Raw genomic sequence first — 21,695 nt, 5'->3', positions numbered from 1 at the left:
CCTTCAGATGCTACTCACTTTTACAGGCTCCATTTTCTGCATAGTATCCCATGGGACAGTCAGGAACACAGTGATCTCCCAGTAACAAGCGACGGGCATTCTGGCACTGCAGGCAGATGCTGCCAGTGTTGTGGAGATCAGCCACGCATTGATGGCACAGGGGATGGCAATCTAAAGGCAAAAACATTAATGAGGACAACTGGACATGGATTGTGACGGCAACTGACAAAACAGAGTCTTGCACGGGAGCAACCACGCTGGGAGGACGCGAGAACTACATAAAGAAAGCAACACTAAAAGCCTTGTTAGTCCATATTCAGGTGTAATTCCCATTTGATGTAAAAGGGGCATAGGACCAGATACAATGACTGCTTTTCTGGAGGTTCATTATAATGACATTAGCCGTTATTGGGCTTAGCTTCCCTTTCACCTGTATAATGACATTATTTTCAGGTACTAAGGTCTTTCCTGTGCTTACTTAGCACCAAAACATGTACACATTGCTTGAATGTTCTTGATTTCCCTTTTTCTGTGTTCAAGTATCCTCCCTGACTTCCTCCCAAAGAGGAGGGGCTTAAAGACAGTCCCTGCTAAAACTCCAGCTCTGACTTCTTTATGACTCCCCTGCAGATTGACCCTTCTGAAAGCCTTTCTGCTGGCTACCTAGATCCTAGACCCACAGGAAAAATAAGACCTATGCAACTGCATCCCTTTTCTCCTGCAGTTCATGTTGCCCAGGCTTTCCCACACAATAGAGCACCCTCCTGGATCCCAAAAAAGGCTGCTGCCAATTGAGAAGCCAAGCCAAGAATGACATTTGCGGCAAGATTAGACTGCCTCATAAACCTCTGTTTCAGCAGCGCACAAACGAATGGCTCCTGACCTCCTCCTGAACCACGGGAGTTTCAAAAGATTTTACAACAGGTCTTTTGTACAGACATAGGGACATGTAAGGTATCCTGGAAGTCAAATTAATCCTCATTATGGTAATTCAGGAAATTATAAGACTGTCTTGAAAGAAATGTAATAATGAGGTTGGATCCTAGTACCTGTACTCCTGTCAAGTACCTATTGAAAGTTAAAACTTTCTGTCCTTTGTCCCTGAAAAATTTCACTATGGCTTACAAGGTAATCAGGGGCGACATATAGGGGGTGCATGCGGGTGCATGTGCACCCCCTGCACGTGGCGGTGCGCCCCCTGCAAAAAGGCACTGCCAACACTGCTATTACACCCCCTCCAAAAACACGCCACTCACCACCCCGCTGCCGGCCCTGATCACCCTTGGCCACCGCCACTGCTGATGGCGGCATCTGCGGTTGGTCGGCACTTGCCACACCCCACTACCACCAACAGTGCTGTCGGCGTCTGCAGGAGCTCCCTGCTGCCAGGCTCCTGCTGGTGGTGGCGCAGCTGTGCCCTCCCACCCGCCAGGGGCACGCAGCGTTCATGAAGGTAATTGTATTCTAAAGGCAAAAGCTAGGATCTTCAAAGGAGCCTAAAGGAATGGGACACACACTTCCTACTGGAAAGGAATAGAAATTAGAGCCTTATCCCTGAAGTAATTTTCCCATTGGTTATGCACAAGTCAGCCTCACAGAATTCATTGGGGGATGTGTGCATATGCAGCTGCAGGCAGAATGTGATCTACAGCAGCAAATTCAGTATAGAAGGTCATTAAGGTTTTCCACCTGACCCCCAGTATATCACACTGCCTGGGGCTCTTGCTACTGCATGCCTTCAGCCTTTCCAGAGTAGTCATACAGGGTTATCATTACTTAGTCATCTAGCACCAAAAGAGCATGCGATACCAAAATGGCAGACAACTACACCCAGTTCAATGGACACTTCATACAATACAAAAGAACCACAGTCCCTACCCTAAACACCTACCCTTGCAAATGAAGAAGGGACAACCAAAGGGAAGGAGAAGCAGATATGAGGATTAAAGTCATAAACTGGCTTTTGAATATGTACTTATGCCTCTTGATGTCAAAGGTAATAGGCACAGAGCAGCACAATTTGGCATTTCATGGTTCATGGCAGCAAAACTATCCACTTTAATTGTACAGCATGGAAGAGATACCATAGGGCCCTGAGAGATGTTATTTTTATAGTGCTACAAAGTTGGTAGTGCTACAAAAATGTTAGGTATTATGGACAGCCACACATTCAGAGCCCCCTGGCTAGAGTGCCACAAAGCTACCACAAAGGCGCACTTTCCAGCCAGGGGGAAATAGGGAGCCTGTGAGTGAGATGGAAGGGCTTGCTGGGAGGTCTGCCTGATCAGCTGCTGCCACCATGGCAAGAGCTGACGGAGACAAGGGCTGCCCTGGAGCCCTTTCAAGTGCGGGGCTCTGGAGCTGCCTTAGAGCAGGGAATACCATCACCCCGGCATTGCCAGCCCTCACAAGTCCTTTAACATGCTCAGCCTTGGGCTGCCCAAGAGCAGGGAACAGTTTTGCTACCCTGTCAGCCCCTGCCATCACTGCAGCCTTGTGCCTACTGCCACTGGGGGGGCAACAGGGACAGGGTAGTCTGCAAGCCTCCCTTACAACTTGCTACTGGGTGGGCTACCAGGGAGCCAGTTTCTCTCCCTCCCCCTCTACAACCCCATATGCTGACATTTGGTTCCATGCCACCCTGTGTGCCCAAACTAGCACACAGGGCCATGACTCATGGGGAGCCCCAGGGCCCTGATGAGATGGTGCCCAGGGAAAGATTTTGCCTGCAGGCCACCCCTGACCTAGTAAGTTTTCTGTTTACCATTAAAATGCTTACTGCTTACTGGAATCCCTCCAGGTACCAAGTGGATGGAGATACCTGTTGGCTAGGCAAAACAAATCAACAAATACAAATCAACAAATACAAATACCAGAGTCACAAGCAGAAAATTAATGCCTCTGCTTAGATGTTAGACACTAAGAAACAGAAAGTGCCTGAGTTCAGTTAACCAAACTTATAACTCAGTAAGTGGACTCCTACAAAACAAGAAAAAAAATAACATGTTAAAGGTTTCTAAGTGCCTGTAAAGTGAGGCTATTGGGGAGGGGGGGGGGTGTCTTATCTTCAGCTTTGTGTTTGTTCCTAGGAGATAAAACAGTCACTTTAATTGGGCTACTGCTTTTCTGACAAATCTGCCCTCTATCCACCTTGTCACTTGAGTGAGTAGATATCAAAGAGCACATACACTATTAACTTTTCCCAGCAAGCAAAAAAAAACCCAATGCTTTTGGTGAGTTTGAAGGACCCTAGGGAAAAATGATGGGGAAAAGGAAGAGCAAAAGGGACTTTATAATGGAAAAGTTTATTTAGCTGTGTGAAAATGATTCCTTTGGACTAAGAATGAGTAGGAACAAAATACTTTCTTTATATTCCTAGTTCCACCATACATCATTATGTTCTGGGCGGGGGGGTTTACTTCTATTTGACCCTGTAAAAGGGTGATCTGTCCCCTTAAGAAGGGGCAAAGACAGCCCTGTTAAGGATGTGGGGCATTATGTCAATGACGGCATAGTCCACTGGGAGCTTAAAAACCCAGAAGGAGCAAGAAGGAAGCTGTGAGGGAACAGCATGTCAGGAGAAGAAGCCAGGCTGCTGTATCAGGAAAATGCAAGAGTGGAAAGTGCATCTTTTAATGTCTGGAGACGATGGAGAATTTCGCCTTGTTTGTGTTTTCAGGGACTGAAGTTTGTTTGGTGGGAACTGAACTATCTGAGGAGCTAATAGAATTGCTAACTGGCCTACAAAAGTCAGCATGGTAAAAGATCCACTTAGAGACTCCTTCTCACCACTAAACATTACCCAGGGTGTGATTCCAAGTAATTAGCTGCAGGAGTGATATTGGCTAAGATTCTCAAAGACCAGCAGTTCTCAACCTTTTTCTGATTGCGGTATGCCTCAGAAAATCCCAGTTCTTCATTTTCACTGATTTTTTTGCCAGAAAAATACTAAAGCAATTCTTTTGTTGCAAAGAATTGAGAAAGCTCACAACAGGTCAGGATGTTTTAACACTATGCATTCCTATCTGAAATCTCTATGTTTATCCTGTGAATCATGTTTGCATTACTTGGCACCCTGAGAAGGATCTCAAAGAACCCCAGGGTGCTGTGACACTTTGGTTGAGAAATAATGCTTAGGAGAGTTAAGCTTTCGTTGTACACAGAAAGTCAGTGGCATTTTAGCACCTAACTCCTTTAGGCTTCTTTCAGAATCCCATGCACAGTCTTCAGAGTATGGTGCTAGCACTCCTGTGATAGCCCTAGGATCCTTCCATAAATCATTTTGAAAATCACAGAGCTGTTTTTACATTAACTAGTGACTTAGCTAATGTTATATTTTGAGAGGCTCCAAGAGCCTCTCTAATTAAAGTGCCATAATGTCCAACGTATCGGTGTCCCTGTGCTTAAAAATGGCAGCGGGGGCAGTTGAACTAAAGCTTGTCAAACAAGCTCTAGTTCAAGCACCCCCGCTGCCATTTTTATGCACAGGTACATGAGACATGGGAAGCTGCTGGAGCATGGTAATTACCACATTCCAGCAGACTCAATTAATCGAGTCTGCTCTGGCACGCTGTAATTACAGCACATTGGAGCAGCCTCCACGCTCGTGAACAAGCACCCTTGCCAATAGGAGCACAATATAATGGGTAAAAGCTACCAGCCTCCATTTGTCTTCCACTTAAAATATAAAGAAAACAACTCCCATCTGGCTGCTGCTGACTTCCTATAATTACAGGGGAGGCCACTCTCTTTGTTAAACTAGCAGAATATGGACTTAACATGAAGCCAGAATTGTTCCTGAGGCATGAGTCAATACTCATAAAGGAGACCAGACCCCTTATTCCCTCTTTACTCTTCCATTAGCTAAGCTAGCAAACACTTGTGTTAAGTTCTTTAACTATACCTTCCCTTTTAAGGGCTCTTGAGAACATTTTTTTCCCTGGTGCATATTTAATATTATACCCATTAGGATAATAGGGTAAGTGGATAAGAACAGGGCATTATTTTAAATCAATACTTTAATACTCTGTGATTTACAGACATGTCATCATGCAAACATCCCAAAGCAATTTACAATAAAAGCAGAGAGAAAAATCGGTAGAGCTTAGTCATATGGGCATCTAAAACTAGAAACGTTTTACCTTATTCTTGCAAATGCTGAAAGGGACTGTATCCCATGAACAAATACACTCACCTGCTTGTGAATGGCATTTTGGCAGGCTCCTACATAGAGGCACTTATAATATCATAAAGGGAAAGAGATCCTGCAAGCACCTGGAGGAGGGAATTCTAGATGAGTGGGCATGAGACAGATTAGTCCAGACCACAGTAGAGAGGTAACCATTTTCCTTTCTTCATCTTAGATATCAAGCTGGCATAAACTGACATTGGAGGTGTAGGCTATTGACTTCAGCGAAGGCATGCCAGAAATTCTTTTCTCTGTTGCTCACAGAGTCTCCTGCTCTTTGCGATATTATAAGCATTTCTCTGAGAGTACAAGAAATCCCATTAACTTAACAAGGAGCTGTTCATATTTCTTTATAGACAGAATGTGTAATTTCACTGTTTTCAAGAGTGAGGTAGGAAAGTCTTTTGTGTTAGATAGTCTTCTGGCTGAGCCACTTTTCTTTTCCTCAGAAGACTCTTCTGTTTCCACCAAGGTTAAGCTGAAATCCACTTGGGATTTCAGCTGGCTGAGTGCTTAGATCTAGAGAGTGCTGGTGAAAAAACCAAGACAGAGACTTCAAATAGTGGGCTTGGGGTTACTGCATCAGAGGTGTCACCCTTGAGGAAACAGAGATATCTAAGATGAGGAGGTGCCTTGACCTTTATCACCCTGTCAATCACTCCTTTTCTCAACACCTCTGGGAGGTTCTTAGATTAACAAAAGGGCCCAGTGAAACTTGTCTCTGAACTCTCAGATTGATCCACTGTCTGACACTACAGCTCTAGCAATTTCCTCATGGGCTGCTATTGAATCTTGGAGAAGACACACAAGGGAATCTCAAGAAATATTTGATGAGCTGCAAGAAAGGGCAGATGGGGTAGGATTTCACCAGTAGGACAATATTTGAATCAGGTTCCCAAGCCTTCTGAAGCTAACCATCCCATCCCTCTTACCATCAGTTGGGTGGAAAAATCAAGTACTCTTGTCAAATTTGCTTATGAAAATGGGAAATTGGATTGGCTAAAAATCCAAGCACTCTTACATATGTACAAAGTTCATATATATAAAAATCCAGGTAGGCTACACTTTGCCAGGAAGCTTTTTCACAGAAGCTATGGGAGCTCTAGACCAGAGTTTGAAACTCACAGCTGTTTCAAAATATGCACGATGAACATTTTGAACATTTAAAAAAATGTTCTCTTGTGTTAAATGAAGTGTTTATGCATTAAACACAACCCTTTCTTTCTCTACTAAGAAAGTGAAAATTCTGTTCATCATTCCAATGCACATGCAACAACAGATGACAGAAGCTAGCAGTTTCACTTCACTGCTGGCTCTCCCAATATTTTTACGAAAGTTTTTTGCCTGCAGGTCTACAAAGAATAGTTTGTAGCTTCTTTAATGTCTGGCACTCCCTTTAAGCTGCTAGGCAGTTCTGTCTGATGGGCTAAGGAGGGACTGGATTAACAGGCAATAATGATGGATGGAGGTATAATTGTAAAAATATTGCTTTTGAAGCAAAGTCAAAGACCTTGTACATATTGATGTAAATTGTATATGATGTAAATGTAATGGTTTTTGATGTCTAGTTTTATAGAACAGCTGCTCTTTAACTGACATCTAATAATATATAAAGGCAAATTTAACATTTCAGTCAGTGTTAAATGAAGAGAGTGACTGAAACACAACAGCAGCATGGATGCAGGTCTCATGGTTGCCAGGAGGGCTATCAGTGAATGTAGTTTGTTCCAACGTTGCATGCAACTTCAGCCCAAGGAGAAACGACTCCTCAAATCACAAATCTCCTTCCCTCAAAGACCCTCACACCCACCCACATTTTTAAAGTCAGTCAAAAGTGATCCTCTTGCCTTATCACTTTTAATCCAAGGATCTCAAAACACTTTATCAGCATTCATCCTCACACAAACCAATGGACAGGGAAGTATCGTTGTCCCTATTATACTGAGATGTTCAAGCTTGTACCACCAAAGACCATGGCAATACTCCCACTGACTTCTCCAGTTCAGGACCAAGGCCTAAGTGACTCAGCCAAGGTCACACAGCAAGATGGAGGACAGATCTAGGAACAAAACCAAGATACCCCATCCCTCCTGGCTGTGCTGTGACCAAAAACCTTTCTCCCTGCTTTGTAAGGCTTGAGCCAAAAACAAGGGAGGCTCAGCATTTTCAGGGAACGTGAATCAGGCTTTGAAATATGTGTTTACACTGAGAAATGACTAAAAGTAAGCATTGTTAAGGGCCATCTCTTTGCCCCACTGGTTTTGAGATCAAACTTGCATGCCCCCCTTACCATACAGGACTCATGGCCATGAAAGCCCATTTACTGTTCTGCAAGACAGCATAGCAATGATAAGTTGAATGCAACACATGGGTACACCAGAAGCAAAGAACACCATTCCCAATATGAATCCTGAAACATGAAAAATGTTGCTAATTCTTTCCAATAAATCTTACAGCTGGAGATGGCTGCTGCAGATGCCTCTGTTACAGGATGAATAATGAAGAATAATGGAAAAATAAAGTGGATGGAGAAAAGGATTGCACTGGATAGAGACATGATGTGTAAACATGATTTTACTGCCTAAAGGGATGTTCCCACATGGGGATCTGCTAGCCAGTTTCTTGGGGGTCTGCAATTAAAAAACCCTAACTAGGATCAGGGCCTTAATAAGCTCTTAATGATTTGAATTAGTTTCTAAATCACTGAAATCTGAACAGCGCAAAAGGCAGTTTAGCTTCCTGCTACACTTATACATTTATTGAAGACCCATATCAAAAACAAGGACAAGGGAACTGACTTACTAATCATCTCACTCTGCTTTTACTAAGTGTAACTCCAGTGAAATGAATACAGTAATGAATTAGGCCCAGTAAGTCTGAATAACATTCTCGTATAAGCAAGAGATGTTCTACATCCTCTGCAGCTTTAGAGACCAGATGCAGCTTTTAATTCTGAAATGCTGAAACTTCTGCACGTGCGTCACATACTGTAATCATTTTGCCACACACAGCAGCTAAACAACATGATGCTTCATGTCCCCTCCTGCCCACAAACTGATAGCTAATCCGACTTTATTCTGCAATGCTCTAGATATAGCTAAATGCTAGACATTTCTCTCTTCTTTCACTGCAACGTTCCTTTCTTTGCCATAGTCTCTGCTACAAGTAAACAGTAACACTGCTTAGGTAGGGAAAAAAGGCTCAGAAAGTTATTTGTTGAGATAAAAGAAGCAAGTCTTACACAAAAAAGAAAAGAAAAGGAAAAAAAGGAGTTGCTAGGACTAACTTGAGAATGATAGCCCTTGAATGGATATTCCTATTACGTCTACAGCATTTTTCCCCCCCTTTCCTTTATCTCTCTTGGAACCATTCAGTACTGGCATAAGCCTCACAAGCTGTATCTCTCTCCTTTGATAAATTAAAAAAGGGGATGTGATAAAGCTCAGAAGTGATTGGAATTGTTCCCAGGATATGTTTATACTTGTCTCTGTGATAGATTAAATGTGATTTTTCTTTTTAAACAGGTAAATGCAATTAGTGGAGTCTGATGATAAACTTAAGTACACGTATACTGTACCCATGAAGTGTAAACTCTATGAATACATTTTATTATCACTCAGAAATGCACACATCAAACCTAACTATGCTAATATCCCTTTAAGGCCCAATAAGCTGTTTCTCTGAATCATGGAATGCTTTCTTAATTCATCTTTCTGAAGCTCTTTGCAGCAGTAAGCAGCTTTCCTGGCTGCTGGCCCACCAGGCTGTTCCCAAATCTCAAGGGATATTTTTCCCTTATTCACTGCCACATATTGCCACTTCAGACATCAAGCTACCTGTGACTGCTCCTTTCCCAGAGGGAAACCCAAAACAGTGTAACAGCAGGGGATGAATAAAGCACACCACACATCTACACTAGCAAGCTAGTGTACAAACTCCAGTTCTGCCAGCAAAGCCGACTACATTCATACCTAAGGCCCCTCTGCAACAGCAAAACCTTCTTACACCACCCTTTCTGAATGCAGAAAGGGTTCTGCCAGCCTCTGACAGCCAACAGAAGACACAACTAGATACTCCTGCCAGCACCTATGTTCCCTTCAGCAGCTGGCACCTCCCAGGGTGCACTCTGCAGTGTGGCAGGACAGCTGCCTGTAATGGAGCTCCATGGAGCTGCCAGAAGTGTGTAAATGAACACATGCTCTGGTGAGTTAGTGTTGGCAACAGTGCTGTGCTGCCAGAACTTCCACCAGGCTAGGCAGGAAAGCATAAACAAGACCCTAGAAAAGAGCAGACTACTCCCCCAGGAGGGCCGCAGGCCCCAGACAACTGATTGCGTCTGCAGGCCACTCTATTCCACAGCTCAGCCCAGAACTACAGCTGGTTTACTGGTATGGCTGCTTCAGTGGCCCATCCATCATCCATTACTTCCATGGCATGCTACCATTGTAAGAGGTTCTGAACTCACTTAATAGAGAGAGTGGCAGTATAAGCTTTCTTTTGGCAGCAACTGTTAAATAGGAGCTTATTAGTTATGATATAATTAACTGTGTGAACTCTCTATTGTTTCTCGTAATATTGCAAAGTACTGCCTCACAGGCCTGACCCCTAAGCCTTCTCTAAAACAAGCAGCAATAAATCTTGAAGGACCAAATCCCTTATTCCCAGTCTCCAACAATTAGCACTGAGAGTCCCCTTTCCTTGTTTTTAGCAGTCAGCACTGTCAATGATCTCTTGCCCTTATGGGTTTACCTCAATCAGCAGTTGAAGGGATGAACCTAAACTTAATGGTCCTCCCACAGCTCTAATGAAGGTGGATACAATAGCAGTGGAGCTCCCACAACAAGGCATGAGAAGTGATCCTGCTGTGCAGTCTTTTCACTGGGATGTTGTTGGATGCAATAATATTGCTGTTGTTATAATTGACAATTATTTTGACTCCCTTTCAGTGCAAGTTGTAAGTTAAAATATTTGTCTACCACTGAAAAATGACTGAGAGCTAGGCCCGTGCGAATAGGGAAGTATTCAATTTGGATTTGGCTGGTTCAGAGGATAGTGATTCAAAATCACTGTCCCCATTCAATTCGGCTGAATAAGAATCAGAGATTCGGCACTAATTCGAGGCAGAGGTAGGCACAGCTGGAGGAGCCACCAGAGAAGCCCCCATGGCTGCCCTGCCCATCCCCATCCCCATCCCCCACCCGTCTTCAGCCCCCCAGCACTTAAAAAAAAAAATGCCCCACACTCATCAGCTCTTGAAGCAGAGATCAGGGCCTCTGAGGGCTCATGTCAGAGCCTCTCCATGCAGCACAGGGCAGCGGGGGGCAACGGGGATCAGCCCCCACTCCAGATTGGCACCCGCACAGCAGCTGTCACATCACATGGGTGCAGCACTGTCTGGGAGCTAGGATGGCTTTAGTAGTCAACCAGTGTCCAGCACCACTCAGCCCCAGCAGCTCCAGCTCCCAGACAGCGCATAGCACGCTGACAAGCCGCACTGCACCCATGCCATGGGGCAGCTGCTGTATGGCTGCCAGGCTGCGGTGGGGGGGTGGCAATCCCCGCTGCCCCCTGCTGCACAGAGGGGCCTCAGAAGCCCTGATCCCTGCTGCTGCAATCTGTGAGTGTGGGCTTTTTTTTTTCTTTTTTTATAAGTGCCGGGAGGCTGGGGCCAGGCGGGGGATGGGGCAGGGCAGGGCAGCCATGGGGGCTTCTCCTGCAGCTCTCTCCACCCAGGGAGAGGCAGGCACAGCTGGAGGAGCCACGGGAGAACCTGCAGTCCCTCGGCTGTGCCTGTCTCTCGCTAGCTGATCTGAATCTCTCCAAATCAATTCAGAGGTTTCAGATTTGATTTAGACCTTTTAATGGGTCTACCGATTTGATTCAGATTCGGAGATCCGGCTGCTGAATCAGACCAAATCTCCTCCGAATCGAATTGGCCACCAAAGCTTCTCATAGCCCTACTGAGTGCCTGCGTAACCTTTGAAATGACTGCTTCTCACTTACCCACACAGTATCCGACCAGGTTGAGGTACTGCTCTTCCTTGCAGCTAGTTCTGCACTTTCCTTCAGCTAGGGCTGTGTGGGGATGGCAGGCAATGCAGTCAAAGTCTGAAGGACCACTGCACTTCCTGCAGGATGGATGACAGGCTGGAGGAGAAGACAACATTCACTATTAGGCAATTACTTCACCTAAGCACAAAACCCCTCTCCAAATAGTCAGAGGTCTGACTTTCTGTAACCTGGCACCTCTATGTAAAATGTACATTACTAGAAAGTTCTGGTTTAGAAGGATTTTGTGCATCCCTTTTGATTAAACAAGATGCAAACCAGTGGAAAATTCAGACCTTTTTGCTTGTCCTCTTCATAAATCAAGGTCTAGAACCATATAAAATATAGAGATCTTTCTCTGCTCCTCCCAGCATGTGGGTGGGACATACACACACACGTGCCCAGAGTGAGAGGAAGAGATGAAAGGTACATAAAAATGACATGGAATAAAGTTTTACTGGCATGAGTTGGGGTGGCCACATAACTCAGAAGCAGAGAAGCCAAGAGTGATTTATGCAGATGTCTTCCCCCAAACTTGTGCCAATAAAACTGAAGTTCCATCATGATTTATTGTGCATATGCCACAAAAATTCTAGAAAAAGTCTTCTAAAATATTTTAATGGAACTGTTTTCTGTATCCATCTACCAATAAAGCCATATGCCTTATTACTATGTACAGACCCAAGGGAGATACAAATACTATACCTAAAGATGTACAAAAACCTCTACATTTTTTTCTCTGCATAAAATTATGCAACTTCAAAGTCTAGCATCTCAGGGCTTCCCAAGGCTAGAAACAGTTGCTCACTCTTTATAGAAAGCTTGGAATCTCCTAGCACATCTAGTTCTGAAATGTTACTTCTTATCAGTATCTCAGCCTCTTAAAACTAACACTCATGATTATTTCATATTCAGTAAAAATAGAATGAAGCATGTGCACTAACACATTTATCTGGAAAATACACCTCCTGCTTACCAATGCCCAAAGTATCATTTCTGATATGTGTTTTCAAAGTTGTGAGGTGAGGTCATGTTTCTTATACTAAGGTTTTGCCATTAATTCATCTATATCAGCACAAAATCAATGGACTGTAATGCAACACAGAGCCAACCCCCATTTCTTAGACAGTAGTATCAAACACTGAAATCATTTTGTCATCATCTGACCAATAAATGTAGTCTTTCTTGCTTAGAACTGAATAAACAGAACCAGGGACCTCAGAAGAGGTCACTGTCTGCAAAAGAGACTCCCGCTGCAAAAAAAAAAACAGTTCATGAAAGAAAATAACACAGTTTGTGTTAAGTTTTTCAACCACCAATAAAAAAAGATGGCTGAAATCTGACACAAACCACATGAACTTCATGTGACTTCTGAGGGACAGATCACATTTCAAACTTGTCCCCTCCAGTAATTGCTCAGTGGCTAATAAGGAACGATTGCTCCAAAAGCCAGGATTCCAGTCTAAGGGGCACGTGGGAATGAATTGTGCCAGTCAGTCGCAGAATAAACAATTCTAATCATCTGCTTATATTAGATTAAGCTTGAATGAAAAGCTGGAATCTTATTGGCTGAAGAGGCTTAGAATTCATAATAATGCACACATGAGAAATGTAGTACCTCTTCCCTACTTGGATTATTATAGCTATTTCAGTGATGAGTGTTCTCATACTTTTGCATAACTACCTTTTTTATAAACCCAGCACTGTAGTAAACTGTGGATTAAAATAAATCTAATTCACTTTGACAATATGTTTCTCTAGCCTCTGGGCTATAGTGCATTAATAAAATCAGACCTGCTGAACACAGAGTCTTGCTTAAGCCTTCTGAAGCATAATAAAGTACTCTCCTCCCTCACTGGTAGCTGAGGCCACCATCTGAGTCTATTGCAATGAACCAGTCCAGTCAAGCAAAGCTGATTACAATTTCTGATTTAACATGTAAGCCTCTCTCCCCCACTAGTAAGGTATTCTATTTGCTGAAACTGGACCATACTCTTCTTTATCAATAACGCTAAATAACCTCATGTAATCCAGCAACTTTTCTAACTGTTTATAATGGAGCTACAAAAAGTTTGAGTAAGAAGTTTTGGCAGTAGGTGCTTGAGGTGCTGTGCTGTGCACTTACCATAGCAATGACCTTCCTGACTGTACAGTCCTTCTGGGCATGCAGGGAGGCACATGCCATCATGAAGAACCTGGGGATACGCACAGGCTGTGCAGTTCTGGGGAGTGCTGCCTATACAGGCTGAACATGAGGCATGGCACTCTGCAGGAGAAAAAAAAACAAAACAAAAAGAAAGCCAACAGGTTTCCCACTTGTGTTTGCTTCTGGACAGAGACAGTTACACTTACCAGCTAGCTTGCCTTTTCCCCTTAGGCAATAAGTAGGTGTATACTTCGCAGAAATCTCTGCCAGCAAAAGGAAGCAGTATAGGAAAATGTACAAAGGTGGTATTAACACATGCCTCAAAGGCAAAGAGAAACCCGGGGTAACTGCATCATCAACTTTTCCCACATTTCTCCCCATGTAGAGGAACCACGCGTACTTGAAATGGGAAGCCTAGATGCATACGGTAGTGTTTTGCCATCCCTTTCTCCCTGGAATATCTTGGAGCTCCTGCCAAGCCACAGGTGGGAAGGAGTGAAACCACAGCTCATGGTTTGCTATCACTCCATGCCCTAGCATGGCTCTAGGAAGAAACTTCTTTCCCATGGTTCCATTCAAAGGCAATGGCCCCAGCACCACGGCAGTAGCCACAACTCCACAGAGGGCTGGTCACTTCATTTCTCAGCTAATAAGGTACTCTGTCCCAATCAACAGGGACATCCAGCTTGAAATGGGTAAGAGCTGAGATGAAAAACAGAATAAATCCCTGCAAAGTGCCCAATTAATGACCCTATTGTTTCCCAGATTATTACAAAGCTGTATCACAGCAGCCTTGGCTGAGATGAGCCCTGGATGAGATAAGGGGCCGCATCATAGTAGGCAGTATATAACATATAGTAAGTACAGTCACGAAAGGCGCCTTTACATGTGCTCTGGGGGTGGGGAGGGGTGCTTTAAATTAAAGTGACTCTCAGGAGCCACATAAATTAAAGTGTTTGCAGTGTCTTGTGCATTCAGAGTCCCACACTTCAGAGTGGTAGCAGGGACACTTTAACTAAAGTTCGTTTGACATTTTAGTTAAAGTGTCCCCACTGCCATTTTGAAGCACGGGGACACTGAATGCACAAGACACTGAGGCTGCTGGAGCGTGCTAATTAGCAAGCTCCAGCAGACTGATTTCATATTCATTAGGGCTGGAAGGGACCTTGCAATATCATCAGGTCCAGCCCCCTGCCCAAAGGGCAGGAAGTCAGCTGGGGTCAAATGATCCCAACAAGATAGGCATCCAAGTATTTTTTAAAGTATCCAGAGTAGGTGCTTGCATCACCTCTGGAGGGAGTCTATTCCAGGCCCTGAGGACTTGGACAGTAAAGAAGTTTTTCCTTATGTCCAGCCTAAAACGATCTCCCAGGAGTTTGTGACCACTGGACTTTGTCTTCCCTTGGGATGCCCTGGTGAATAGGCTCTCTCCCAGTTCCTGATGCACACCCCTTATGTACTTATAGGCAGCCACCAAGTCACCCCTGTGCCTGTGCTTTTCCAGGCTGAAGAGTCCCATGGCTCTCAGCCTCTCCTCATAAGGCCTGCTCTCTTGTCCTCTGATCAGGCATATGGCTCTCCTCTGGACTCTTTCATGCTTCTCCACATCCTTCCTGAATTTTGGAGCCCAGAACTGGATACAATTGGATTAATCAAGTCTGCTCCAATGCACTGTGTTGGAGATGTCTATAGCCACCCAAAAAGCCTATAGTGTACCTAAAACAGATGGACCAAATATCACAGGGGAAACAAGCACTGAGAGGGGAAGCAATTTGCCCATGGTCACTCAGCAGGTCTGTGAACAGCAAGGAACAGAGCTCAGGAGCCCTCCCTGTTTGTGCAGTTCTATCTTCCATTTGGCCACAATGCTAGGCCAATGCACAGCCAATGCTATTGAAATCTAGGATGGATCAAGCCCACTGGTCTCAAAGAAGCTCAAGAATGAAAAAAAAAAGATCAGATGTCTACAGAAGACTAAGGCTGTTAAGGAAAACTTTTCAACGCCCCCCCCCCGGATTTTGAAATGGTCCATATTTACAGGCATTTATGTACTATGCCTATTGTACATTTTGCATTTGTTGGTTGGAGCATTTACAAATGTTTGAAAACTATCTTTAGAGGGAAGGGTTGCCATTTTAACTCCTTACAGCTTTCCTCAAATGCAGCAGTTCCCAAACTTTTTGGGCCAATGGAGCATCTTCAACCCCTAACTTTTGCATGGGGCTATTATACACTTTATGAATCAAACATTGACTGAAAACCCTATTCAAGACACAGAACATCTGTATGATCCAAAGGAGTCTAACCATGGCCCACGGCCCACTATTTGGGAACCCTGGCTCTAATGGTGTTTCTGCATATCAATGCTAACAACCTACAGGAATGCATTAGCATTCTTGCCCAACCCAGTTTAGCTGTGTTACTCATCTCTGCTCAATCATATTTGTGCGGGTTTTTATAGGAAGAGTGACCATGCACTCTGATTTAGCTGGGACACTCCCACATTTCAAAGACCAGTCCCTGGAGGGCCGGTGACAATAAAAATAAGCATCCTAGAAATGTAGGGACACAGGGTGCAGTCTGATGGGGACGCAGAATGATATGGAGCAGCATGGTGTGCCAGACAGGCAACTCTGCTGCCAGTGCACCACACCACTCCACCCCTGCCTCTGCCTGCAGCAGCGCCACTAACTTGGGAGAGAGGAGGGTGGCAGGGAGTATCCGGAATTTCCGATTCTCCCATATGGTCACCCTATTTATAGGTTGTGTATCTGAATACAGTAGTTTAGCTCCCTCTTTCAATTTCTATGGAGTTGCTTTTCCTTAGGCAAAGGCACAACTGGTGTATAAGGCCTTGTCTACACTGCCCCCATGCCACAACCAGAGCACCAACCTGAGGCAAGCTACACTAACTTATCCCCACTCTACATGTACCATCTCTCCACAAGGAAGCAATGCATCTGCCTCTGGGTAGTCCCAAGGGTGTGCCGCCCAGCAGTGCTCTTAGGCTCTCTGTCCCATAAACGTTCAGGGGCACACATACAGTAGGCAACTTTCAATCCTCTGGATCATGGTGTACGTGTAAGAGGTCTAGTAACCAAGACCTTTGACAAGTGTGCCTAGGCAAAAATATGGAGGAATGGAGGCTGCCCAAGACCTACCATCCCCACATTAGACCACTGAGACAAAATCCAAAGGCTAGACTGAATCCAAACATTCAGTATCTCAATGGTTGTAGCTTCTGCCGGAGAGCAACAGATAAGACCTGCTGCTGGCTGCCTAATGCCTTAGCAAGGGTGCATTTCTGTCAGATCCTTTCTCCAACTAAGTAGTACCCACAAGGCAGCGGGGGCTAGAGTTTTGAGGTGCTCTATACTTGTCTTACTCTGGAGGTTGCAACATTGTGGTATTTTATAGGAGCTACCCGACCACAAGCAGCCCCACCACATTGTCACTAGGCTCTCCAGTCAGATGCAGTTTACGGTCATACCCAGGACCATAACAGGGGCACACATATAGTATCACCCAAAAGTGGTTACACTGCCTCATTTTGTGCTTTGGCATATGCAGAGCAGGAGTGAGTGGGTGGGACATGCCTCACAGTAGTGCCAGGTCAGTGTGGACATGACCCAAGAGTTGCAGAATCATCCAGTATCTACTGTCAGAACAGCAAATGGACTCTGGGATAGATTCTCAGCTGATGTTAATTGCTATGCTGCCATTAACGTAAACCAGGGGTGTCAAAGAAGGCCCACAAAGCTCTATCATCTGGCCTGCAGCGCTGTCTGCAGGTCATGGATCAGTCCCACATGCAACATATGCTGGCCCTGGCCCCACATGGGGCTGGGTTGGTATATGCTGCACACAGCACATAGGGCTAGTCCTGGCATGCACACTGCACACAGTATGCAAAAATGGTTCAGGGCACGCACTACATGTAGCACCCATTCTGGAAAGGCCCTGCATACAGGGGCCAGTCAGGATCAGGACCACAAACCAGCTCCACAGCCCAGAGCCAGCATGCCCCTCCCAGTCCAGTGTGGGCACCATATACACCATGTACTCTTAACAGGCTCCATGCATTGCAAAGCTGGGGGTGGTGCATGCTGTATGTGGCATACAGGGCCAATCTGGGGAGTGAGCTGCTTTCGGCACCTGCAAAGGACTGTCTTTGCATGCTGGCTCTGGCATATGAAGCCGATCTGTAGGCCTGATGTGGCCTGTGGACTGTCCCCATGCCACTCATCTGGCCTAATATTGGATGAGTTTGATACCTCTGACAAAGTTGTGACAAGTTGTACAAGTTGAGAATCTGCCCTGATATAATTATATTAATCCAGAAAGATACAAGCCATAGTTATTTTTCTCCATGCACTTTACTGAGAACAATGATTGCTGTTTTACTTGGCAAACATAAAAGAACACATTCTTGTAACAGGTATTTTCAGAAGCAGTTGAATTATGTGTTTAAGGCTGGCACAGAAAATGCTTAAGACAGAGGCACATCGTCTTCACTTGCTCTGATTTCTTAAATCTACGTAGACACAAATTCCTTTGGATTGGAACTTGTTCAACTGAGCACAGCATGGAGACATACTTTGCACTGATGCCTTTAAGAGCCAAGGCAGAGCATTATACCTGTCACAGCCTGCATGCCTCATTGTTAGCACAAAACTGTTCTGCAAAACAATGTGTGTTTCCTCTTTTATGAACTTCTCTCAGTTAAGAAAGGAATTTACACAGGCACCTCCAAAATTATCCAAAACTAATATGCAAAATGCAATATTTATTAGATTCATATTAAATGTTAGTCATTTCTAAAGTGAAGAAAGCAAGAAGCTTAGTAGAATCCTTTTTGTTGCAGTATATCTGGCTGATGAGAATGATCACCGTGTGCAGGGATTCCTGAGTTTTTTCTTCAGACATACCATTTGCAGAAGTATCATCTCCATTCAGACTTGGGGTGGATTGAATTGGTTCAAGACTCCTACGCTCACCTATGAACCTGCCCAATCTGCTCTCTCTGTGAAAGACTTGTCATTCCTATGCACAGACCAGCTGTGCAAAACTTCAAGCAGCCATTGGATCTACAGACTGGTCGCACAAGCCATAGTTGCAGCCTACAAGAGTCTTTTCTCAGCATGGCTAGCAAGGCCACATGTATTCTAACTGAACCAGATCAGTCTCTCTGGCTAACTCTACCCTATAATAACAAGCTTCCTGTTTGGAGTGGATAGATGCTTCAGGAGACTGAAAAGTATTAGTATTACCATGGCTGAAAGGTGTGCAGCATCTGAAATTGCTAAGTCATTGCTGTAATAAAGCCACAAACTCTCCCAGAGACAAGCTGGACAGCCATCCATCATCTGTCTCCTGTTCCAATTACACCCCAGGATGAAATTCCAACCATTGACTTCAATAAAGCAGAATCCACCCCTTAATGCAGATCGGCACAATGGGCCATAAAAACTATATCTTTTGGAGCCTTACACATTTTTTTTTAATTATATGGTTTCTCAAAAACACTGGCACTCCCCTTTTGAGAGAGCGTTCAGGATCATCCTTAAAAGATTGCACTTAGGTTGTAAAACATTACATACTTCAGGCCATTTTTCCTTTGTGCCACCAGAGAGATGTGGTAGTTTGTAGCATGAAAAAACCATGCACATTCCAGCTGTGCATGGTACCAGCCATCCCAAGTATTTAAAAGCTGACACAGGCTTGTACATAAGCACCTTAGTATCGTCTGAGTGACTCATTTACTCACGTCTGCACACTCCAGCAACATCAAGGTAGAAATGAGTGTTGCACTGAGGGAGGCAGACACCGTGCAGAGCTCCCCCAAGGTGCTGTTCCAGCTGCAGTGCCTCCTCTGGCTCCCTGCACCGTGTGCAGTGAAAGCTCTCTGGGCCAATGCAAGCATGACAGGATGGGTGGCAACCTGCACATGAGCAGAAGAACATGAACCACAGATCAGAGCACCAGCCTTAAACTGACAAACACAGCATAGTCCCCATGTAAACAAAAGGCTCCTTTTATAAAAATGAGAGATAGGAGAAAATAGGTTGTATACCATCTTTCTCATGGACCTGTCAATGCTGAATTGTCCCCTTCAAGATATGCTTCAAAGCATTCAGCATAGGTAGGGTGTCTCCAAAACCCTCAGTGCTGCACGAATCCCGCTCCCACTGAAGTCAATGAGAGTTTTACCACCAATCTTAGAGGGAGCAAAGTTAGACAAATGTCTAACCTCTGTAAATTCCAGCCTGTACTTTTAAATGATTAACCAAGTGAGGCTCATGCCCTTACCCCTGGAAAGTTTTACTAGTGCCTAACAGAATGCTTTGTTTTATTAAGCAAAATGGTGATTTACAGTTGTAAAAGTTTGACATCTGTTCACCATAAAATAAATAAATAAATAAATAAATACCTTCTTCAAAAACTGCAGAGAGAAAACTGCCGTTCAGCCTTTCAGGCACTTCAACATGTCTATTACTTACAGAGCTGCATAAACAAACACTGCCTATTTGGGGGAAGCTGAGAAAAATAATGTCTTTGAAAGGTTTATGGGAAGAGCAAAATGTATCTTCTGAATTTATGCTTTCCCTTGCTTCAATATGCCTTTGGTCTGAGCAAATCCACCATACAAGTTAACATGAATGTAAAAGTCATGAACATTTTTATAGTCATCAGAGTAATTGTGGGAAGTCCTGTGAATGTAAGCTTATTCACGCCGTGTAGAGGAAAAAAAAATCTCCAGCAGAACCAAATCCTGAAGGGAAAAAAAACCTACAAACTTGTTGAGAAAATCTGTGTTTTCTCATTCTGGAATAAATTACAAAGCAAAAAGCAGGAGTTTCACATCCCTCAGCGCATTTCAGTATAAGATAAGAGGCCAAAAGCTCAGCGGGTATAAGTCAGCATAGCTGTGTCAAAGCCAATGGAGCAAAGCCAACTTACACCAACCCAGGCTCTTTTTCAAAAGATCTAGTTTACCTTTGCAGACATCATGGTCACGATAAAAGCCCTCTCCACAGGAAGACAGACACTGGCCCTGTCGTAATGCCAGGGAAAGGGGACAGGAAGTGCAGTGAGTGGCCAGTGGTCCGGTGCAGGTGGAACATGACTCATGGCAAGCTGAAGGAGGAACAAAGAGTAAAGCACTGTAATACATCTGCAGGTAATACTCTGCTTGCAGTGGTTACTGCTGGTTTCTGTATCAGGCAGACAACAGTCACTCCTCAATTGGTGCTCATCCATAATATTCCACCAGATGTTAAAATAATGACAAGTAAGAATTTGTAAAATAATAATAATTCTCTCTAATACAGTCCTTTTTATCCATAGATCTCAAAATGCTTTACAAAAGAGATCACTGAATATAATCCATCACTAGTGAGCCAACTAATGTAAAAACTCAAATCTCCTGCCCTCTAAAACAATTCTGTACCCTTTACAATTCTCCTCCCGTCAAAAGGAAAGATGATGTGCTCTGAACTGAGCCCTGAAGGGCATCAGAAAGGTCAGGAAGGAATGCCTCGTACCTCTACATCTCCGGGTGCTGCCTGCGTAGTATCCGGCCGGGCACTCTGACATGCATTTCTCACTGTGGAGCACCCTATCTGAAGCGCATGTTAAACAACTCAGTCGGTCTGAATAACATGTTTCACAGGACTGGTCACAAGCTGCCCAAAGGGAGAGTTGTTAATGAAATGAACTCATCAGGAAAGAAACAGCAAGGCCGCTAATCTCCATGCACACTTAAAAACAAATATAATATAACTGTGCCCAATTTCTTCCTCATTACAAGGACACTTCAATGTGTAACAGTATATCAAACCTATGCATCATCAGTTTTCCTTTCACTGCCTGCCTAGCAACATTTGTGGAGATACATGTATAAATGAAGATAGAACAGATCCCAAATTGACCTAAATAACTTCTGGGATTCAGTGTGACATAGCAGGAGAAACATCAGCAGCTGTTTTACCCCAGCTACCTCCCACTAGTGCTATCACAGTCAGAGCTGCACTGATGTTACTGCAACAGGGGAAGATTATCAGAAAACACTCAGTGAGAGGAGGTTTTTTGCAAATCCCAGAGGCCTCCCATTCTCAGTATAATTGTGCACTTGAAAAAATAGAGTCACGCCCCACCACTCCCCTGGCTGGATAAATTGTAAAACATAGTTAACAATTTGTCATTTTCCACCAGAAAGATGCTTGAGCACTAATCCTCTACAGAGAAGAATGAGGGCAGGGGAGTTCACAGCTTTCTTAAGAGCTAGCATTTCAGGTTCTCTCTCAGCAGCAG

General features: G+C 44.2%; 1 protein-coding gene across 6 annotated transcripts in view; it reads right to left on the bottom strand.

The window, feature by feature from the left end:
* FRAS1 (Fraser extracellular matrix complex subunit 1) overlaps window positions 1-21,695 on the bottom strand; it is a 365,258-nt gene that overhangs the window by 144,740 nt on the left and 198,823 nt on the right. For 5 of the 6 annotated variants that reach the window (XM_059722220.1, XM_019498159.2, XM_019498154.2 and 2 more), the window contains exons 16-21: window positions 20,927-21,067; window positions 20,379-20,519; window positions 19,150-19,323; window positions 13,362-13,502; window positions 11,192-11,335; window positions 19-171 (exon numbers count right to left, since the gene is read on the bottom strand). In XM_059722220.1, coding sequence (XP_059578203.1) covers window positions 19-171; window positions 11,192-11,335; window positions 13,362-13,502; window positions 19,150-19,323; window positions 20,379-20,519; window positions 20,927-21,067 — 894 coding nt within the window. The remainder of the gene's footprint in view (window positions 1-18; window positions 172-11,191; window positions 11,336-13,361; window positions 13,503-19,149; window positions 19,324-20,378; window positions 20,520-20,926; window positions 21,068-21,695) is intronic. The other variant, XM_019498156.2, reaches the window with a different exon arrangement.

Source organism: Alligator mississippiensis, chromosome 2 (assembly GCF_030867095.1).
Source record: "Alligator mississippiensis isolate rAllMis1 chromosome 2, rAllMis1, whole genome shotgun sequence".
NCBI classification, from domain to species: Eukaryota; Metazoa; Chordata; order Crocodylia; family Alligatoridae; genus Alligator; species Alligator mississippiensis.
This window is presented reverse-complemented; position numbering and strand designations above follow the sequence as displayed.